The sequence below is a fragment of the Colius striatus genome, chromosome 8 (assembly GCF_028858725.1).
Source record: "Colius striatus isolate bColStr4 chromosome 8, bColStr4.1.hap1, whole genome shotgun sequence".
NCBI lineage: Eukaryota > Metazoa > Chordata > Aves > Coliiformes > Coliidae > Colius > Colius striatus.
The window spans coordinates 27,711,124-27,733,532 of record NC_084766.1 but is presented as its reverse complement, the minus strand read 5'-3'; the positions used below and the strand labels follow the sequence as shown (position 1 = coordinate 27,733,532).

At 39.5% G+C, this 22,409-nt stretch overlaps 1 protein-coding gene across 2 annotated transcripts in view; it reads left to right on the top strand.

Moving 5' to 3' along the window:
• The window catches only part of LOC104550109 (VPS10 domain-containing receptor SorCS1), a 297,789-nt gene that overhangs the window by 202,516 nt on the left and 72,864 nt on the right, over positions 1 to 22,409 (top strand). For both annotated transcript variants that reach the window (XM_062000965.1, XM_062000964.1), the window contains 3 exons: positions 2,317 to 2,381; positions 17,683 to 17,801; positions 20,613 to 20,702. In XM_062000965.1, coding sequence (XP_061856949.1) covers positions 2,317 to 2,381; positions 17,683 to 17,801; positions 20,613 to 20,702 — 274 coding nt within the window. The remainder of the gene's footprint in view (positions 1 to 2,316; positions 2,382 to 17,682; positions 17,802 to 20,612; positions 20,703 to 22,409) is intronic.

Genomic DNA, 22,409 nt, shown 5'->3' with positions numbered 1-22,409 from the left:
GTGACATTTATCTCTTGCATATGCTCATTATGGTCAATATTGCATTTCTGAATGTCTCCTAGATTTTACATGGTATATAGTAAATAATAAAGCTGAGGTAAGCTGTTTAAGAAAGACATTACTCTCAGAGAAGGCGACACAGGACATTTTCTTTCCCCCTTACTTAGAATTCATAATTCATCTGTAATTCATGTTCTTAAATGTAGGTAATAAACATATTTCAGATCTGGTAAGTTACCTACTTTGGGACCTTTATGTGGACGCCTGTAGTGTAGATGCCCAGACGTCATCTTCTCATCTTCTATTCAATGAGGCTAAACAATTTTTCCTAGGGTAAAGTTCAACTTCTCATGAAGTTCAGATGAACCACAGTGCAAAACTACCTGTTTCTTCTCATTGCCTGTGAAGATGATCAAATGTAATTAGTTCAGAGTTAAATATCTGTAGTGTGTAGCTGGATAAGATGAATATTACTTTATGTGGCATTTCAGGTGATATGGGGGGATGTATAGAGAAATATGGCAGGGAACAGTACATGTAACAAGACAGCACAATACAAGAAAATGTGACAAAAAAAATACTGGTCAGTAAGCTCTCAGCAGAATGCAGGTGGGAGTGATATATTCCTGAATGTCAGCTGTGTACAGATAATATTTATTTATGCAGATTTGTGTTGTATTTGATTTGTTCATGTTCATTTAATATTACAGCCCTGACCTTGACCTTGTGCTGTCACAAGCAAAATAAGCCTATTATATATTAAAACAATGGAACATGTATTTTCTTAAGTAGGAAGATCTGGATATGATTCTTCTCTCTACCTCAGATTACTTGTTTGACTTGAGGAGCTACCTTAGCTTCTCTGCGCTTTAGTTTTCATCTTTATTTGTCATCACATTTGTAATTTGCAGGGGTTAGGAGATAATAAAGAAGCCCTTGAGTAGATGAAAAATGTTTGTCACTAGTCATGTTTCAGCCTTCCTTGTTCTGTACATCCTTGGGACAATTGATGGCTTAATTCTACCTTGAGTTGAAGCTTCTGCAGTCCCAATACTGACTTTCATATTGTGAGACTAAGTTATAGGCTGATCACTTCAGCTGTAGCCTTCTAACTTTCAGGACTTGATGGGTTCAGATATTTATACTCTGCTCTTAAGACATTTAAGACCTGGATGTAAATTATTGTTCATATCACAAGTGAGAATAGCAATGACAATCATGTCCAATCCACCAGTGAGACTTCTTATTAGTGCATTATCTGTCTTTACCTGAGAAGATGCAATAGAGGTGTTTCTTGGGGTCAAAATAGCACTGTGAGTAGGATGCTCTCAAAGCACCTGACTGTAGACTCACAGGCTTTAACTAGGGCAACAAGTTCTTTGCTGGATGAATACCATTGTTGCATTTCTCTGAAGAGACAAAGTGTTCAAATCCATGGAGTTTAATCTTTGTTTCTTTGGAGAGTTCATGTCCCCATGGGGGTGTGTGAGGTCAGGAGGAGAAATGCATTGATTAGGCTATGCTGAGACTGCTGTACAATGGAATTGGCAAATACTTGCCATCTGTACCGTCATAATTCAAACCACTGGCTGTTTTGGACTGTCCCAGGAAGTGTGGAGGCAAGCAGTGCCACTCCAGGGGAACCTCAACAATGGAAGCAAAGCTTGAGCCCATAAACACCTTATTTGCAGTGTTCAATGTCTTAATGTTGTTACTGTTAATTCAGAGTGAATATACAGTCATTTTCTGAGTCAAACTGACATTTCTTTTGTTAATGGAACACTGTTTTTATTAGATCGGGAGTGATAAAATGTCTACGGATAAAATGGGGTTTTAAAATTTCTTAATTAATGAGGGAATATTGATCATTAAGAGTGTCAATTAAGCAAATGTGTATAAAATGTCCAATACAAAGGAACAGCTATAATTAGTGTGCTGGCACACACTAATATCCCATTAATTAAAGTCTTCTGTATCCCACCTAACTGAAAAGCATCCTTCTGACTAAGCCAGGAGACACATCAAAATGTCAGGCACCAATGAGAACAGAAACAAGTCTCCAAGTGGTAAGAAGTGAAGGGGTCAGAAATAAAGAGCTCTTAAGTACGAGTACATCGTTTTGATTAAATGATAGAATTTCTTTCAAATTTTCAAGTTCCTTTTAGGGAAAACTCCTAAATGCTTTCAAAATTACCATCTCTTTCTTGTGAGGAGGAGTTTAGGTACAGCTAAACAGGATCTCCTGTAGAGTTAATATCTTGGACATTCATGGTATCTGTTGTTTTAAATGCCTTTGTGTCGATCTATATTTTACAGGTCTATGATGGGGTCCGGTAGAGAGCCTGACCTTGTGCACCTGGAAGCAAAGACAGTGGATGGTCGTAAGTACATCAGCTTCCAAATATTGTGGCATTCTGAATTGCCCTTATATTCCTGTAACCACACAATACCTTGATGGAAAACTGACTTTGCTTTAGTGATCCACTCATTTAGTATCAGAAGAGAAGTTGTTCCCAGCAAGGCAAAAAGTTGGGATAAACAGGCTGTGAAAGGGTCCAGAAAGAATAGGTGATATGCAGTAATTTGGATTAGTATATACAGCATTTTTATTTCTGTCTTTGTGATTTTTGTTCATGGGAACATGACAATGGAGAGAAGTTCCCGGGTCACAGTCTAACTGCTGTTGTTTCACACAGTATATAATATTACTTTGTTCATAGCTTTTCAGTTTGAACATACCAGGGATACTTTGCCTTAGGTACTATCTTTGAAAATACCTTATTTCTCTTACATTATAAATCTTTTAATAACCAGCCTAAGTGTTTTCTTCACTGTTATTTCTTGTCCTGTCGCTGTCCATCACTTTCATCAGCAACTCTCCCTTCCTGCTTGCCTCTTGAGATGCTTTTCTCCATTCCAGGAGCCTCCTTTACATGAAACTCCAAAATATTCTCCTAATTGGCTATAAATTCTCTCAGACACCCTAAGCCACCCGCTGGCTTTTTCTCCTCCCACCCGTGGTTCCTCAAGTTTATCTTTGAGCTCCACTGCCTTTGCAGATCTTCCTCCATGGATTTCTTTTCCGTAACACTAGGTTGCCTCAGGCATCACACTGGAGGCCTGGCTGCCATAGATCTTGTCATTGTAATTCCACATTGTTTCCCCTGTAAATATCAGCTTTGCTGCAAGATAACAAGCAGATTTTTGCCATTCGCAATATCCAAGTATTAATGATGCAGTTAATAAATTCCTCTAAAGGTGGACAATATTTCTCCCTTGAACTGTACCCCCAAAGGCAGTGATGTTACTTAAAATGTGTATTTTGTCATCAGGAACTTAAAAAATGTCTGAAAAGGAAACTGTAAGATAATCAGGTTTTAACTCATTGAAATTTAGCATGAAAGAGAATTTTTTGGAAGATGAATTTTGAAAAGAAATGGTTGCAATAGAAGCCATAAAGTTTTAAAAGTCTTCACATTTCAATACATGCAAGATTAGTAAAAGTGAAAGAATATATTGTCTCTATTTTCATTTGTAGTTATGATTTCTCTTCTCAATTGCACTTACCTGAACATGAGGCTTTCCATTTGTCAGGATATACTAAATGAGAATGAAATATTGTAACACGACAGTCAATATTACTGTGATAAGGTCATTAAGAATTTGAGGTCATTAAGATGAAGCACTACAACCAATGTTTAAGGAAATGTATTCTGTGATGCTGTTGAGGGATGTTCAGCTCACAGTGGATGGAGAAAGTGCCATGCTTCAGACACTATGAATGGTTGTGTTTGAGTTCTCTGGCTCTAATAAGAGCCTTTTTTAAAGCTATAGCACATTTGTGCAAAAGACTTGAGTGCTTAACAAATAAGTAAGCTTTTTTGCAACTCTTAAGGTGGAAATCAAAAAACAGGTAGATGAAACTGGCTTCACTGAGGAGTCAGGCATGCTAGTAAAGAATTGTGGAATAACTAATTATTGCTTATCAACTGAGCTCTGGTAACTGATTCTCCACATTTATATTGGATTAGTTTTGAGGCAGCACTTAAGTTTTAAAACTTAAGTTTTTCTGTTTAGGCAGTGGCAGAACTACTATTGTAAATATAGCAGTGATGTCAAACCTTCTGCAAGTGGTGACCGTCTTGCAAACCAGTCTTTTGGATGAAACTGCTCCTCAGAAGGTCCCCAGGTCACCTTATTGGCAATACAAGAAAATGTGTTGGATTTTCTAAGGGCACTCTCTCGTTTACCCATTGTTTCAGGAAGTGTTGGTTTCTGATGCAGGACTATGGTGGGTAGCTAGAAGCAGTAACCTTGGAACATATCAAGGCATTTTTTTGGCAGAAGTCATTTGGTAGCCCTGTGGGTCACAGGGTTTTCAGACTGAGACAGACTAAGACTGTGCACATGGTCCATTACTCTAGTTGTCATGACCAACCTGGTATATTCACGTCTCTTGGCTGCTTCTTTTACGTGCTAAATCAATCTCCTTTTTCTTGGACAAAGTAATAATAACTCTCCAATGGATGAACAAACCTTTCTCTTCTGGAATGAAGCAAGTGTGTTACTGCCAGTGGGCTGATGGGGTGAAGTGTTTTGAATTCAGAAAGATACCTTTATTTCAAGCCCAAGGGTAATTTACAAATAATTTTCTTTAGGGTTTTTTTGTGTGGGTTTTGGTTTTTGGTTTAGGGTTTTTTTTTAATATTCTCGCATTTACGTACTTATACTTTGTTTACAATTTCTCTTTGGAAAGTTAACCAAGTGTAAAAATTCAATAAAGTGATTAAATTTGAGAAGGTAGACTTGCTAAAACAAGGCAAGGAGAAAGAAGGAAAGAAAGAGGAATGGTATGGAAACAGTCACACAATCTGTACAATGAAATAAAACATCTTGAAGTGTAAATATAAGGGCTAATCAGAAACCTGCTGAACTCAGTATGAATAAGAAAAACACCTCATAGTTGTGCTGGTATCTTTTCCAGCTTAAGCTGAGTAGTACAACTGCAGCTTTAGGTGAGAAGAAGTAGAAATGTCAGCAGAGTACAACGTTAGTCCATCTCCCTAGCAGGATTGTTTAAGAACATCTGTCAGCAACAAACTTAGTATTGGGTTTTCCCTGCTAGAACACTAATAACTCTGTCTCTGCTCTCTGATTATGGTCTGTCTGTGCATTTTATTTATTGTATATGTATACATAATGTAAAACGTTTAAAAGGACTAAAATAGGAGTCTCTTATCAGGCATAAATCAGTATAACTTCGGTTGCATGTTGATTTACACATACTGAGGATCTGGCTAGCAATGTTGTACCTGAATGAGTACACATTCTTTCTACTGTTTTTTGGGTTTTTTTCTCCTTGGGATCCAGAAAAATCTGAACCCCTGAACACATCATGTCTCATCAAACTAGAGTACAGGTAATGATGAACAAAATGAGTACAGACTTTGCAAATTAGTTGTATTGATGGAAACAGATTTGCAATCATTTATGTTTTTAATCCTGTTGTGAGAGCATCAGGCAAATTTCCATCCTGTCAAAATGTGATGGCTTTGTTTACTTTTTAGAGGCTTCAGGCCCAATTCCAGTCAAGCTGGGACTGAGCACACAGTAGTAAAACTGATTTTTCTGGTTGGAAGAAGTTCATATGAACCTTATCTCACATTTCCATTTGTACACTTGAGTGTCCCTGGTGTTCCACTTTGATTTTGGAACAGGATCAAAAGCGAGCCAACAAAGTCAGCAGGAATTGTGACATTGTTTTGCCTAGTTTCAGGTAAACACCCCAGTAAGACAATTAATCCCCTACAGTTTTTGTCCACACAATAAGCTTCTCTTTGTTACATTCACCACCACAGTCAGCAGGCGGAGTGACTGGTGAAATTTAAACCTAGGTTTGCTGAAATGCAGCTTGATATCATTTTCAGAACTTAACGATATGTCGGCTTTAATATACGAGTCCTGAAAGACCCTTAATAAATGGGCTTATCTGATTTAAGCTAGGGAAAGTTATCCTGGTAAGGCCTGGTTCAAGCTAATTGACATGGGAGGCGATTTTAGTTCAGCTGATGCCTACTGAGGAATCCTGACTGTTGGTGAGAATGAGAAAGATGGATTCCTACAAGGCATTTGATGACTGAGTACCCACTAGCCTTCTAGAGAATGGTGAAGCTGACCCAGAGGATGTTTTTGACAGATTCTATAGATGCAACTCAAGAAAACCATTACATCTGTGAGATGTGCATTTGTTTATGTAGATAAATGTCATCCGATTTTGAGTAACGTTTTTGATTTAAGAGGGGTGGTGGCAGTGGGTTTTTTTAGATTGTGGATGAAAGAAGGTAATGGGTTTTCTAATGTGCTAACAAAAATTTTGGATCTCCTGATTTTTAAAAGGTACTTTTAATTTCCTTTAATTGTCTTTTGCTGTCCTAATTTACACAGAAACTTTTCTAATTAAAAGGTAATTTAAGTGCTGCTGTGATTGCAGGTAAGAACAAAGCCTCACCTGGGATCATCAGGCATACTCTGCTTCCTGGTCAACAGGAACTGAGCACCTGGCCAATAGTGTCTGAATCACAAAGTTTTGCCAGGATTTTAATTTCTGTTTTCACAGGACATTGCTAGGAAGAATGAAATTATCACTGCTATGGAAAAATGAGTGAGAAACCTAGCCTGACAGTCTTTGGCTAACATATAATGGTGAATTAATTCTTTTAGTGCCCTAAACCTGTGCAGTGATTTTTTTCTTCCTACTCATGATTAGTATTTTTCCCTAATCATGATTAGTATTTGTCTTAACATCTGTTAGTTTCTGTAATGATATCCTTATGCCAAAAATGGCAGCGGATATACTTTCCTATGTAAAGAAAGATTCCTGACTGACATGTAATGCAAGAAGAATAGCATCAGGATAAAACCAGATTTGTGAGTAGTTAGTAGAGGAGATGGCTTCGTTAAACTGATCTTCATTACTAGTTAATTGCTTTGCAGTTGCTGGGTCCTAGAGACCTGTAAATATATTCTCATATAAATATTTCACAAGTCAACATTCAGACCAGATGGAAATGGATACATACCAGTCATTTTGTGTGTTCCTCAAAAAAGGAGTAGAAAAATTAAAGTACAGGAGAAGTTTAGTTGAATTGTGGAACTCATTGCCATAGGAGGTTGTGAATGCTGAAGGTGTACTTGGACTATCAAAGCACCTGGATGAATTCTTACAACTGTTGCTTGATGTCTGTTATTAATCACTGTTGGAGAGGGGTTACAGACCTGAGTTTTTCAAGAAAGACGTGTTACTGGAGTTTCAGGATGCCAGTCATCCTTCAAAAGCTGTTTAGTAATGAACTGGGATGCTCCATAGTAAATCTGGAAGACAAACAAGTTGTAGGTTATGGAGATGCAATTAGTATAAACTCCTGATTTGTCCTTAGTGGGTTTATTTGTAGAGCAAAGGACAGATTCCTCAATGAATTAAAGACAAGAAAAATAAAAATGCTACATTTGCAGTGAGTACAGAAAACATTTTCTTTGCCTCTCCTTGTGATCAAATAGTTTTTCAAAAGATTCACATGCAAGCTGAGATTAGAAAATATTGAATATTAGGGTTTCATATTTCAACAAAAATATCACGGCAACAAAGTGTCCTGAAGAAAGTCCTACTCTACTTTAGGAAGGTATTTGAAACTCTCCTGTACACTTTTGCAGAGGCTTACCAACCTCCAGTAACCACCACCAAGCTTACATCTCCACCAACTGAGCCAAGAAATGTCTCTGGAACAGGCTGGATGCATTTCCCTTGAGAATATATTTGCATGGAGCTTGAGTTAAACAGAAAAGACTAAAATCTTTCATGGCACAGGGTCTCCCTAGCTCTTAACTTTTGCTGTGTGTTAGCATTTGCAATTCTCTTTCCCCGCAAACAGTTTCATTTTGTCAGAGGTTTCTCATACAAGATGTCTCCTCCATTCTTCTGTTCTGTGACTTGTCTTGCTTCCTCTTTAGAAATATCTGCTATTCCCCAAGAAGAATCCTACTCTAGGTGTCTAAACTTGTCAAAATCAAAGTGTCTGTGGGTGTAAGAGCTTGGAGTTGTTCTGTTATTCTCTCCAGGCACAGCGTGACTTTGTTGTGGTGTATTAAAAACAGCAGCTGTTGGTGGAAGTGAGGGTTGTGGAAATGAAAAGCATAATGTCCTAATTACCTATGACAGGGAAAACATCTGTGCAGGAAAACTAATGAAATTAATTCCAGAGCTTAGCAACTGAATACATTGATTGACATTAATTAATGCTAAATTACAAAGCTCTGCCAATGGAATCACATAAAATGTCCATGAGAATCAAATGCCGAAACAAAATCCTTGAGTTAATGTGAGCACAGAAAAACTTCCCTTTGGAAAAAAAGAAGGGATCCAGGCACTGCAAGAAGCTTTCTTTTCCTTCTTTCTGTCTCCTATATCAGAGAGCAAGCTTTTCTTGGTGTGCACATCTCAGGGTTTGGCTGTTTGGGAGATTAGCTTAAGCAATTTCTGTGCTCTGCCCTTTAGTAGTTATTACTGGCATTTTGGAATTGAAGCCGTGGAGAATTGCACTGTAAAAGTTCACAGGAATTGCCTTAGTAAATCTTCATCAATAGTACAATCACTGCTGCACAGACTCCTGTGATCACAGCAGAAATAGGCATAGTCCCCATTCCTCCATTAAATCAGAATCAAAAAAACCTTCAGTCACATCTAATGGATGTCAACCTGGTCTGCTTTTTAAAATCTCCTGTGGACAAGATTCCTTAATCTTCTTTACTGGCTGGTCCCAGTGGCACCCATTCTGTTACCTCCCTATGCTTCCTATGCCTTGTTTGCATGGCAAGAAAGATGGCACTGCAGTCTCCTCTTAGTGTCTCCCTTATGGCAAGTGTGCTTGTAGAAATAAAAGGAAACAGTGTTGGGGATGGGGGAAAAAAGGAAACCAGGTGGGAAACAGATCTGATCCTAATATAGCTATGCAGGATGATTTCATCCCGTGTATGAAAAGCCTCCACTTGGAGTACTGATCCAGCCCTGCAATCTTCATCACAGAAAAATCATGCACCTGCTGCAGCAGGTTCAGAGGAGAGCCATAAAAAAGATCAGAGGGATGGAACACCTCTCTTATGAAGAAAGACTGAGTTGTGATTGTTCAGCCTGGAGAAGAGAAAGCTCCAGAGAGAACTTACTGTGGCCTTTCAGTACTTAAAGGAGTCTTATTAGGACGATAGGGACACACTTTTTAGCAGGGTCTATTGTAATAGGTTAAAGGGTAATGGTTATAGACTAAAAGAGAGTAGATTTAAGCTAGATATAGAGGAAGGTTTTTTTACTATCATAGAATCACAAAATGGTAGTGATTGGAAGGGATCTCTAAAGATCATCTAGTCCATCCTCCCTGGAGAAGCACATACATCTAGATCAGGTTACCTGGGAACATGTCCAGATGGGTTTTGAAAATGTCCAGAGAAGGAGACTCCACACTCTCCCTCGGCAGCCTGTGCCAGAGTTCCCTCATCCTTACAGTAGATAAGTTTTTCCTTAAGTAGAACTTTTTGTGTTCCAGCTTTTGTCCATTACCCCTTGTCCTATCACTTGACACTATAGCAAAAATGTTGCCCCATCCTCCTGACATACACCTTTTGAATATTTGTAAGTATTAATGAGGTCCCCCATCAGTCTTCACTGGGCTGAACAGCCCCAGTTCCTGCAGTCTTTCTTCATAAGAAAGATGGTCCAGTCCCCTGATCATCTTGGTGGCCCTGTGCTGGACTCTTTCCAGCATATCCCCGTCCCTCTTGAGCTGGGGAGCCCAGAGCTGGACACAGGACTCCAGATGAGGCCTCATCAGGGCAGAGTAGAGGGGGAGAAGAACCTCCCTTGACCAGCTGGCCACACTCTTCTTGATGCATCCCAGGATGCCATTGGCCACCTTGGCCACGAGGGCACATTGCTGGCTCATGTTCAGTTTATTATCAATCAGGACTCCCAGGTCTCTCTGCAGAGCTGCTCTTCAGCAGTTTGACCCCCAGCCTGTACTGGTGCATGGGGTTGTTCCTTCCCAGATGCAGGACTCTGCATTTGTCCTTATTGAACCTCATGAGGCTCCTCTCTGCCCAACTCTCAAGCTGGTCGAGATCCTGCTGAATGGCAGCACAGACTCTGGAGAGTCAGCCAGTTCTCCCAGTTTGGTGTCACGAGCGAACTTACTGAGTGTCATTCTGTCCCCTCATCCAGGTTGTTGATGAAGATGTTGAATAAGACTGGCCCCAGAACTGACCCCTGTGGAACCCCAAGCTGACTGGCTTATTCTGCATAGCCATGATGTAATGAATAGTATGTACTACTCTTGGTCCTCTGGACATCTCTGTAACTTCAGAGAGATTCCGAAAAATACAATCTCTCCAGCCTAGACCAAATGTCATGGAAACCAGTAAAGTCTCATTACTATGTGACAACAATTAACCACTTTTCTTAATAAGCTAATGTTGACGCCTACACATATCCTCGTTTCTTTATCACACTTCAATAGAGGTTGCATCCAGGAAACATTGTCAATGACTCAGATTTAGACAAAGAGTCACTAAAGTGAACAATATTGCCCACAGCATCCTTTCAGCTTCAGTTTCTTCTTACGTTTATGGGTCATTTGCCATTCTCTTCTGAAAGGAATATTAGACTGCAGAATAGCTACAGCAGAAAATTCACCAGAGATTTAAACTCCAGTGAATGTTCAACATTTGCATAGGCCATGGATGAGATAGCTTGTTTAACTCTAAAACATCAGGCAGCTTTTCTTATCCATTAAAATTAATTTTAAAAAACTTTCTAAAAGAAAATATACTTTGTGTGCTGACAAATTCTCTTTTAAGTTTGCTATCTCATTATATACATATTCTCAAAACTATTTAGTGATGTGGGTCAGCAGTTATGAGCATGTGGATTTCCCCCTAGTTCCAGAGTACTTACACAGAAAAATGTGAACCATCTGGCTTTCCAGCTTTACAATCCTGATGACAAATTTGTAGTTTTCTGTAGGCATGTATCTGAACTAATTGCACATTTTTCTCAGCTGATAAGCTTTGATTCAGGTGCTGATATGGCACAGCTTTTGCCCTTTTGTTATACTCAGATCTTCCTTGTCCATGTTCTCCTGCATAATAAAGTCATTGGGACAATATAGATAGCGGGTAAATGGCAGAACTCCAGAAAACTCTGTGATTTCAACCTTCTTGCACTAAGGCTCTGAGAAGAGCCAGAGCAAAGTCCAACCATAAGAACAGTGACAGCTTCCACATTTAGCTGTCCATTGCCTAAGAGGCTCTGGAAAACGCTGACTACACTGACCTCTGTGAACCTAGTTGCTAGACATGGCTCTTCTCTCCACAGTTTTTCAGGGAGTTGGCAGAAAGCTAATTAAGGAGACTCCAGCTCAGTGCATCCTATTCATATTGACGTTTTTCTTCTTAAGCTCCCTCACAGCACTGACATCAACTAACAAGAAAAAACAAGTATGAGAGAAGAATAAAGAAACTTGAATGCTGAATTTACTTTGGCTTCATCGCCTGTTCATCTGATGGGAGATGATGGAGAGAAGCGTAGTCACGTTGCTTCACATCAGTCACCTCACATACAGAGCTCTGGACCCTGTGGACCAGCAGAGACAAACAGCTTTTTTCTATACTGCCTCAGAAAATCTAATGCCACAGTAATATAGTGTGACACAGCTCACTGTTATTAAGATCCTCCTGTCTCCTTTGCCTCCAGCTGCAGATTTTCTTATCCCTCTTGCAGTATGAATGGAACTCATTCAACTCAATCTGCCTGCTGAACCAGCCCACTGCAAGGATACACAACACTAATGGCTAGGACAAACGGGAAACACAACTATTGAGTAGGGTGTGAAGCGGGACACAAGGGAACTGCAGTAGCCCTGACACAGCCCGGCTTATGCTGCAGTGCAACTTCACCTTTGATTGCTGAGCTCTTCTCTTGATGAGTTTGTGGTTTCCTTACAAGAGGGAGTCAAGAATGATAATCTCAGAGTTTTGCAATCTTAATAACAAGCCTACAACAGACAAGGTGAACATGCTTTATTTTGTTGCTTCCTTGAAAGGTTAATGTCTAGTTAGATTTGTTTCAAAATGAGGTTTATTTGGAAGCAAATTCTTGTTTCAGATTGCATCAATACCATCTAATCTCCCCAGATTCTTTTTCAGACCTAGAAGAATTAACTCTTCTTCAGGTCAGAATTAGGGGCTTTTCAGTCTAACCTTGCTTCCTGTCCACACTGGCTCTGTACTCCAAAGTTAAGCCTTCAATGCCAAGAGGCCCTAGATATTAAGCTCTAGAACAGTGTCAAAAAAGCAGAGCTAATCAAAGGGGTAGTGACAGATCTAGGATTCAGTACCTCAAAGGGCATCCAGCCTAGAAGTGGAAGTTTTATATCTTTGGGAACATGGAATTCTTTGCCTCCCAGTCAGAGCATTATTTATACAACCTCAGTGGTACTGTAGTCACAAATAAAATGTGAAATGTCCTTGTCCCAGAGAGCTGAAGTTCTTACTACAATGAGACATGACAACAAAGAGACCAATGATGTTATGCAAGTTCTGGGACTACAGAAGTGTGAATGTGTCAGACGTTCCATGAGATACTCTTAATATTGTATTCAGGCCTATTCCTTGCTATTTCTCATCCAGCTTCAGGTTCCCACCCCCATTCCCTACAAATCATGCTACCCTGAAGGAGAAAATGTTATACTCAGCCTCATTTTAGTGGTTTATTCTCAAGGGTAGCTAGTTACACTAAAATCAATACTTGATAAAAGCTAGTCACGATTTTCATGTTTTTTTTTTTAAAGAATCATCACCCAGTTTTGCTCTTGGTTACACTAGGACAAGCCAGGAGTAAATGTTCAGACTTACAGTCCATTCATTCCAGCTTAAGAATTTACTGCATATTCCCCGAGGCATTTAACTGAATCATGTCTGGCCAGGCACTTCATGTGTCTATGCACATACTTTTATCCCTGGTATATACAGGATGATCAGACTAAGTTTTAAGCATTTTTTGCTTTGACTTAAACTAAGTTCTGCCACTTTGTATTGCTAAATTAAGAGGACAGGCGTGGATGTTATGACAATCAATTGATTAGCAGTTCAGTTATCAACCTGGTAAATAATCTTGATATAACTGGGTGTCTGAAGCTATAACTTCATATTATCACTCAAGTATGAAATCAATGTAAAGAAGTTTAAAGTCAGCATGTAAGGGAGAGATTCAGGCTAGAGTCATTGTGAAAGTTAATTTCATAGTACCTCTGATCACAAACCAGAAGTCACGTAGCTGCTGATCTGGCCTCTCCATCTCTCTTTCTAGAATATACTTTATGAGTTTTGGTTACTGAAAATATTACTGGAAGAAAGCCACGTTTGTTAATGATCCTCCTTTGTAAAAAGCAAATAGTTAATAGAACAACAAGAAATCAAAACAATTGGAATGTATTTCATAAAATAGACATTTCCTACATTGAACAAAAGATGTGTGAGTTACATATATGTACAAAATATATGTGTTTGTGTGCAAACATAGCATTTTAAGAAGAAAATGTTTATTATACAAATTGATCAACACTTTAACATGCAAGATGTTCAAACTTGCTAGGTTTTAAATCTGTTTCCCATTACACCCAATGACAGCAATAAGAGAAATATGCTGTTCTGGGCTATTACCCTTCACCTGGATCCCAGAAGATGCAGGAGAAGGTCTATGAAATTTTGTTGGATTTTTTAAAATTAGTGTTGTCTCACCTTTATTCAAGTCATAGAGTTATTCCTGAGGAGATGGGTAAGTATATCAGACTCTACATTAGCTTAATAATGTGGGGATGTGAATTGTGGGTTATGTATGCTATGAAAATGAATATCTCCAGGTCTGGGTTACTCCAGGTGTGCAAGGAGATGAATTTATGAGCAGGATCCAGCAGGGATGAATGGCCATCAACAGGCAGAGTGTGCCAGGACATCTCTCTCTAGAGACTTTCTCTGGAGATGCAGTGAATTCACAACATTCTTTTGGGGTAGAAATACAATTCTGTGCTCCTACTGGGCAGAAGCAAAAACTGGAGGAGGTTGCTGGGAGTGGAGGGAATGCTACAGCAAAGACTTCATTGGAATGTCTAAGCATCCCTATATTTATATATTTTGTAATATACACCTAGAAGCATCTCAGCATATGAAAACACACATTCAGACGATTGAAGGCAGGAGGCCCCAAAAGGAAGGTCCTTAGAAGTCAAGATTGACCACTGGAAAGCTCAGACCATTTGATTTCTTCTAGTTGAATCAGTGGTTAAGTGTGAATGGAAATGGAGATTCCCAGTTTTCAGTGGTAGTAAAATGACACTGAGTGGAACTTTATCTGATGAGGTGGTTTTACAGCCAGACCAGAGGGCTCTGTATTTGTGAGAATTGATGTGATGCACTGGATGGCCTTCAAGAATGTTTCTAACATTTAAAACAAAGTTGTTTTTAAACTATCCAATGTGACGTTAAGGCTGGGTTTTTAGGCAGTCTTCTCCTAGTCCATTGCATGCCAAGGTGATCTATGTGCTTTATACTTTTCTTCCGAGAGATGCCCTTCCTCTCAGCTGCCCAAACAGTGTATCTGTTCCCAGCCAGGACAGTGAGTGTCTGGAGAGTCTGACTGTCTACCATTGAATGCATTTGTTGCTGATTTAGGGAGTTTCATGTTTACTAATTCCTCTTTTGATATGAGTAAGGAGCATGCAATGTGCCATCTCCAAATTACTTTTAGTACCAAGCAATTTAAGATAAAAATAAAAGCCTTAAATTCATCTTAATGCAATGACTATTTAAACAGTTATTATCTTTAGTAGTACAAAATACTAATCCAGAATCTTGGGATCAAGGTGTTGATGAGGATCTAATTTCAGTACTGGACCCACTTCATCAAGTTGTTGAGAATGATCTCTCTCCCTCAGGCATAGAAACCTATTGTATCCTTTAAGATAATGGCACGTCTGTCCTGAGTCCATGTTTATTTCAATCAATACCATTTTAATATTAGTTCTAACTACAAAGTACTCATGCCTAGTGTATTCTATTTTAATTTATCTCCTATTATATTTTTTTCAATCTGGTTACATAAATCCCTACTTTGAGACTTTTTGTGCTTAAAAGCATGTTACACCTTCTTAATATACACAAAGGGTTGCACTCCACAGAGAAACAGGAAGTTATAAGCAAACAAAACAATAAACACTCTTTGTTTTAACCAATTCAAATTTGGAAGCCAGGAGGTTAACCAAGAGAGGTCTGAACCTTCCCACTCCGTGTGCTGAGAGTCGTCTTTATTTATGCCAATCCTACAGGGTCTCCAGCCACATTGCTGACACAGAGGTATATGCAGAACTTTCATGAAGTGAAAACTATCCTATAGGTATTACGATGATTAGAATGAAACACTGGAACAGGTTGCCCAGAGAGGTTATAGATGCCTTATGCCTGGAAACATTCAACGTCAGGTTGGATGGGGCTCTGAGCAACTTGATCTTGTTGAAGATGTCCCTGCCTATCAAAAGGGGTTGGACTAGATGGCCTTTGAAGGTCCCTTCCAGCCCAAACCATCTGTGAATCTATGAATGTGGGGGCAGGTATGAGGAGCTGTCCATCATACAATGAATTGAATTAAACAGGAGCAATGGGAACTGATTGTGTTTCAGGTGAAGAGATGCATTCCTGTTCTCTTTTATGGCAAGGAGAGGACATGGTGCTCATCATAGTGCTGTAGGATGGTGGAAGAGGCCCTGGACCCCCCTAGGAGCAAAGGGACACAGGGCTTAACATCTCTGATAGGGAACTTTCCTAAGCTCACTGGAATAAGCAGGCTGGGAGTTATGTCGTTCCCTGCCCTCTCGTGGCTAATGTGGAAAAAATCATGTCTCTCTGAAGGGAAATGCATTTTGATCATGCTATTTGGGCTGTATTAATTAATGTTTTGTAGTGATCTCTGAAAGCATAAAGTGTTATAAACTTCAGTTACTTCTAACACTTAGCACTTTATATATTCCAAGAACTCTGCAAATGCCAGAGTAAAATCTTCCCTCATCAAACTTTCCTGAAGGCTCGTTACCCTGCATGTCTGTTTCAAGCAGAAGTCAACAGCCCTGAGAAGCAAGGAAAGAAATGTCAAATGATAGATTTTAATTAAAAAGAAGATTAAATATGAGATGGTAAAATTCCAGCCATTTCTATTTCAGTCTAAAATTCTGCTTCTCTGATCAGAAGATGGTGATTACACGAAACAAGGGTGGCTGCTCTTCTCCAACAAGGAAAAAGATTAGAAATAGTTCTAACAGTAAATGCCATGTGGTGTTTCTGTCATAGAAGCGCTAATGCCAAAATCCTTCTTCCTGCAAATCAGCTTTGTCATTAAACAAAGTGTGACTTCTCAATTGATCTGAAAGAGATGAGATTGAATACTGAGAATCTAGTTCTGTAGTCTAGGATAGATTACCACCATGAAGAACTTAACATTGTTTTTCTTCAGGTGATGGATTATGAGTACCTTGCAGTGCTTCAGAGTAGGAGAGGAGGACATCCCATACAGTGACAGTGAATGTGATGGCTCAGGGCTTCATTTAGGCCATTTGCTTTGAAACACACAGCTGATCAAAACTTCAAAGCTCTCTAGTTTCAAGAGAGTGGGGAATGATTGCCCACATCTGCCAGAGTGCATCTACCTACACTGTCAACAGAGAAGTAGGTAAAAGCACTGAAGGGAAGGTGGTCTGAATAACTTTCCAAGGTAATATGAATTACTTTGAAGAGGGTAAGTGCTGCAGGAAATACAGAGGTTCATTGTGAAAGGGGTTCTCAGTGGTGACACTATGGGGCAGGTGTCTGCATGCTTGTGTATGCCTTGGACTTTGGTCATGTTCTAAATAAACTCAGCATGTGATCATGGAGAAGCTGTCATGCTCTACAGCAATTCTCACACCGTGGCAATGATGAGGAAACCTCATTAGCAAAGAGAGTATCTATTCTTCAGCATTGACAGTTCTACAGACCCATAGTTCAGGAGTTGTAGGACTTGAGCTGTTTGTTGCAAAGAGACCTTCACAGCTCTATTGTTCCATCATTTGGCTCTTTGCTTTCAGCTTAAGCCTGGGTAGTATCCAAATAATGTCAGCAGGGCAGGTAACAGTGCCAAATGATATGCCTGTGACTGGGTTTCTGAGAGACCTGAGCCGCAAGCATTACATTTGTGCCATCTTCAAATGTTGCCTCTGGTCTTCTTCCTGCATGGGACTACAAGAGTCTCAGGGAGTAATTAAATCAGCTGGGCTCCGCTCTCTCCTGGTATAAAGGAGCAACGTGTAGCTCTGATGGAGAGTGGAATAATGGGAGAATGAGGCAGGAGAAGAAAGAAGGTAGTTAAAGGAAGAAAGTAATCCAGGTAGATTTACGGGAGATGTAAGGGAAAGAAGTGTGGCCTTGAATGGATCGTGGCACTTCTTGTCACCTGAGACTGGGAAGCAGAAATGCTGCCTCAGCAAATAGGTTTGTGACAGTAGGAAGAATCTGTGCTCAGGATCTCAAGTGTCTTGGTTTTGTGTTTTTTCCTTTCAGATGCCCAATACATTACCTGTAAGATGCAGAACTGCAGTGAAGCCACTCGCAGCAAACCCTTTCCAGGCTATATTGACCATAACTCCCTGATCGTCCAGGATGATTATGTCTTTGTTCAGGTGCAGAACACTTTATTCACTTACTTATTCTATTGTTTTATATTCTATTCTTCTGCATCTTATTATTTTCTTTTCCATTCCTTTGCATGTTTGTGCGTGTGTGTTAGCTCCCAACTTCAAACAACACTGGATCCAAATAATAACATTACTGAGTGGATTATAGCAGTTCATCGCAATGCTGATAGTGTTGCTTTTACCTCTAGTATCTTGTCACTAAGGATCATGTTGTTCCTGCCTGAAGCATCCACCATATATTCTGGAGTGCTCTGTGCCCCTCCCTGCAATCTCATCAACCTTCTAGGGTTTCTGCTTTAAACCCTGCAGCTTTAAGCTGTGTGTCATTCATCTGCTATTACAAAGGAGTAGACCAAAACTTTTTGGAGCATGAGAGGGAAATAGAATGGAGGGAGGGAGTCAGGGGAAGAACCAAAGAAGGAGTAATCAAGCTTTATTGTTATGCCTCGATTGTGATTATAGTGAAAAGGCTGAAGATGAGATGTACTGAGCCAAGCTATGCTTCAGGTGAGAGCTGGTGAATAGATCCAAACTACTATGGGTTTTATTAGACTGTCACCAGTGTCCATTTAATGACAGATAAAGAGGACAAAAATAACAACAGAATTGCAGGGAATATAAAGGTGAACTGGAAATCATTAGGACTAAACTGGCCTTCCAGACAGTTTATGTTCTGCTATGCTTGGGGATAGAGGGAAGAGAGATGACTGATATTTTAAATTGGGTGATTTGATTGCTAATTATCTTCAGTTAATGAACTCAGTCATAAACATCATTCTAAATCACCCATGAATAAATCTGGGAATATAAAAAAAAAGATCTAGAATAGCTTTTGTGTCTACTGTGTCTAGGGCATAAATGAAATGTTTATGTAGTAAGGAAAATGAGGGCACATATCACTCTTCAGACATGCTCCCTCCTTTCAGATTGACTGTGTGTTTGTGGCTCAACTGACACAGGAGCCTGGAAATTTTTTTCTTTGTATGTGAATTGGTTCATTACTTCATTGCTGATGCCTTGGTTTTGTGCTCTTCAGGATTGTTAGTCTTCTGTATTCTGACTGGATGTTATTATACAATGTAGAGAAGCCAACCCCTTTTCCTCATCTGAGGTCAATGCTGGGGAGAGATTATCTGCCTTTCTGGATAGCCTTGATATTCTGATGGATTTATCTTTCTGTCTGTAAACTATTGTCTAGTTTCCCAGTGCTGTCAGATTTCAGTTTTACCTCCATGCTAGTTGCATGGTGTGAGAAGCATGTGAGGAGAAGCAGCCTCTTACCGTGTTCCCCTTAATGCCCGCTGGGACTTTGCACGTTATATGGTAACATTTGTAATGCGGTTTGAGAAGGTATCGTAATATTTGCACTTGGAAAGCTCCTGTTTTAACTCTCAAACTTCTTAAACATAAATAAATCTAACAGACCAAAGAGATGGTACCTGCCAGTCACTAATAATTGACACATGGTATGAAGTAATAATATTGTAATCCTTGGAAACAATCTCTGCTTTGTTCAAAGTAGTTGGTGAGTTCATTGTCGGCAGTCAATTTAAAATGGGATTCAAGTAGTTACTTACATGTGTATCCTTCTGGCAAGGAACCGCTGAGTAACAGCTTATCCCAGGCACTGTTCCTCAGATGACAAATAGTGGTATACCAGCCAGTAAAAGCTTGGAAGAGCAGATGAATACCCTGAGCACCCTTCTCTAGCCTTTCCTACCTTCCTTGATCTCCATGTAGCTTTTCTGCACCTCAGACACTTGCAATGAGAATTAATAGTCTCAAAAGCATGAAGATAAGGGAATATGGGGTTATTTCTCCCACTACACTGTGTTTTATTTGCAAACTCATAGTCATAAACATTACTTCCATCCTTCCCCTAACTTTTGTCCAATTCACTTAAGGAAAAAGTTGAAGAGCTTTACAACAAGAAATAGCTTTTATTTTACTTAATCTAGTATGAACCTACCCTCTGTGTATCTTGCCTTTTGAAACCCTTTTAAAGAGAAGTCTTGATAAGCCCAAATATCAGGCAATTAAAGCAAAGTTCTGTGTGGAGAATCCTTGGAATATTTGTTCGTCAGTATCTTTCATCCAAGGATTTCAAAATAATTTACAAACATTGATTATGCTTCAGCAGCACTGGAAGCCAGATAACACTGACAGCTTTCTTTTTCTTACTATTTTCCTCCACATTTAATAGGAAATGAAACATCACATTGCTGTAGCCCAGCCTTTTCAAGGTGTTGCTATTGGTATTTAGGCACTTAAATGAATGGCCAGATTTACAGAAATATCAAATCAGCTGAGCTTTTCCTGCCTTCAAGAGCTGTGAATGCTTAGCTGATCTCATACTGGATACATATGTACAGGGCTACACAGGAACCAAAGATGGAAGCAGAAATAGAAGTCAAGCTCCGTGTCTGCCACTGGGCTGATCTAACCAATAACCATGGCGGTTCTGCAGGCAGCAAGGACTCTTTTGTGAGAAGGCAGAAGAAAGCTGTGGTATCAGCAGGTGACGTAATGATCTGAGTGAATCCAGGACTTCAATTCCCCCAGACTTTCACCTGAAATTCTGTCCTTTGTCTCTCTTTGCAGAAAATGGAATTCCTCTCTCTTTTCAGCCACTGTTAGTTGGATCAACGTTGATTCATCAACTGTAATAGTGCTGCACTTTTCAGCCATTTAACCAACATTGTGGTATTTCCTTTAACAACTTTTGTTTGATATTTTCCCTGACAAGGAAAAGATATTTAAAAATTCTCAATGATAACTTTTCTTCTTCTCTCATAGTTAACATCAGGAGGAAGACCACATTATTATGTTTCTTATAGGAGGAATGCATTTGCACAGATGAAGCTGCCGAAGTACTCCTTGCCCAAGGTAGGTTGCTGTTGCTGGAATCACAGAATGCCCCTATGACACAACAGATATTTTGATTGTAAATTCTTGTATCCAACACAAGTTACTGCAAGATAAGAAGTGAGTGAAAATGTAGTTCTTCTTTAACAGAACATTTGCAAGCAAGAAAGAACTGAAAACAAAGTCAGCACTTTGTCTAGTCAAGGACATTAGCATAAAATGTAGAGAGATACCACAGCCCATGTCAATTACCATTTCTTTATGGCTAGTTAATTAAGTTTTGGAGGGGACTTTTTTTTTTCTCCCCCTTTTTTTTTTTTGGTCTTAAAATGCCCTTCTCCTATCCCCATCCCATGTACATTGCTTTTTGTACTGTGCCTCATTAGCAGATTTTAATGGGAACCAAGCAAAGAGATGTCTTTGTGTGTCTGCTCCGTATCTTCCCTAATTAAGAACAATGGTGAATTAGCATTGGAGCTTGAAAGGCTATTGCTGCTTTCTGGAGCTGAATTTTTTTTAAAGGCCTGTATAAAATGCTGTCTCCATTTTGAAGAAATCATTTTTGCAGCTGGATTCTTAATGACTTCTTAACAAAGAGTATTTTTTTTTGAGACCTTTTTGTTCTTGATATCATTTGGCTTCGGTGAAATTTAAACTCAAAGGTAACAAATGATCTTGTGGAGTCTATGTGAGGTCTAACATATGGAGTCAAATACACTGCTGGAAATTCAGCAAGGATTGACAAAATGAAACAACCAAAATGTAAGGTCAACCTGCTCCTGGAGGTTGAAAGTACACCAGACTTCATCCAGCGCAGGGCCACCAAGATGATCAGGGAACTGGAACATCTTTCATACGAGGAAAGACTGCGGAAACTGGGGCTGTTTAGTCTAGAAAAGAGAAGACTGAGGGGAGATCTTATTAACATTTACAGATATCTAAATGGTGAGTGTCAGGAGTTTGGCGCATCCCTTTTTTCTGTAGTAGCTAGCAACAGGACAAGGGGTGATGGGATGAAGCTGGAACACAAAAAGTTCCACTTAAATATAAGAAAAAACTATTTCACTGTTTCAGTGAGGGAGCCCTGGCACAGGCTGCCCAGGGGGGTTGTGGAGTCTCCTTCCTTGGAGGTCTTCAAGACCTGCCTGGACATGTTCTTATGTGACCTGATCCAGGTGAACCTGCTTCTGCAGGGGGGTTGGACTAGATGATCTCTGAAGGTCTCTTTCAACCCCTGCCATTCTATGATTCTATGAAATATTCAAAGGGATAATTTAGGTAATAACACAACTGTCTGTCTTTGATTCCTCAACCCAACTGATCTATTTATAGTGGATTTACTGGAAGATCTTCATATAACCACACTGCAGCTCACAACAAGGCCTTCAATGTCATACCTTACCTACTCTACTATTGTACCCTTTACTTCTATTTACATCCCTTGAAAACCCAGCTTACGTTGAGGACCCTAACAGAAGCCATGATATCTTCTTGAGTCTGACACAGGAGACCTGTGGTCTACCACAGAATCTTCAGTCATGTCCAAAGATAGGTTTGTTTGAAACTTCCTGTCCAGGCACAAAGGAATGACTCTCAATTCAGATCACATTCAAACAAGTGCTATTTGAAGTAGCACTTAGCAAAGGAGTTACATTTTTAGCATGGTTATTGTAACACTCAAATCCAAATTGTCATTTACAACGGATTCAGACCATCTGTAGAGAGACT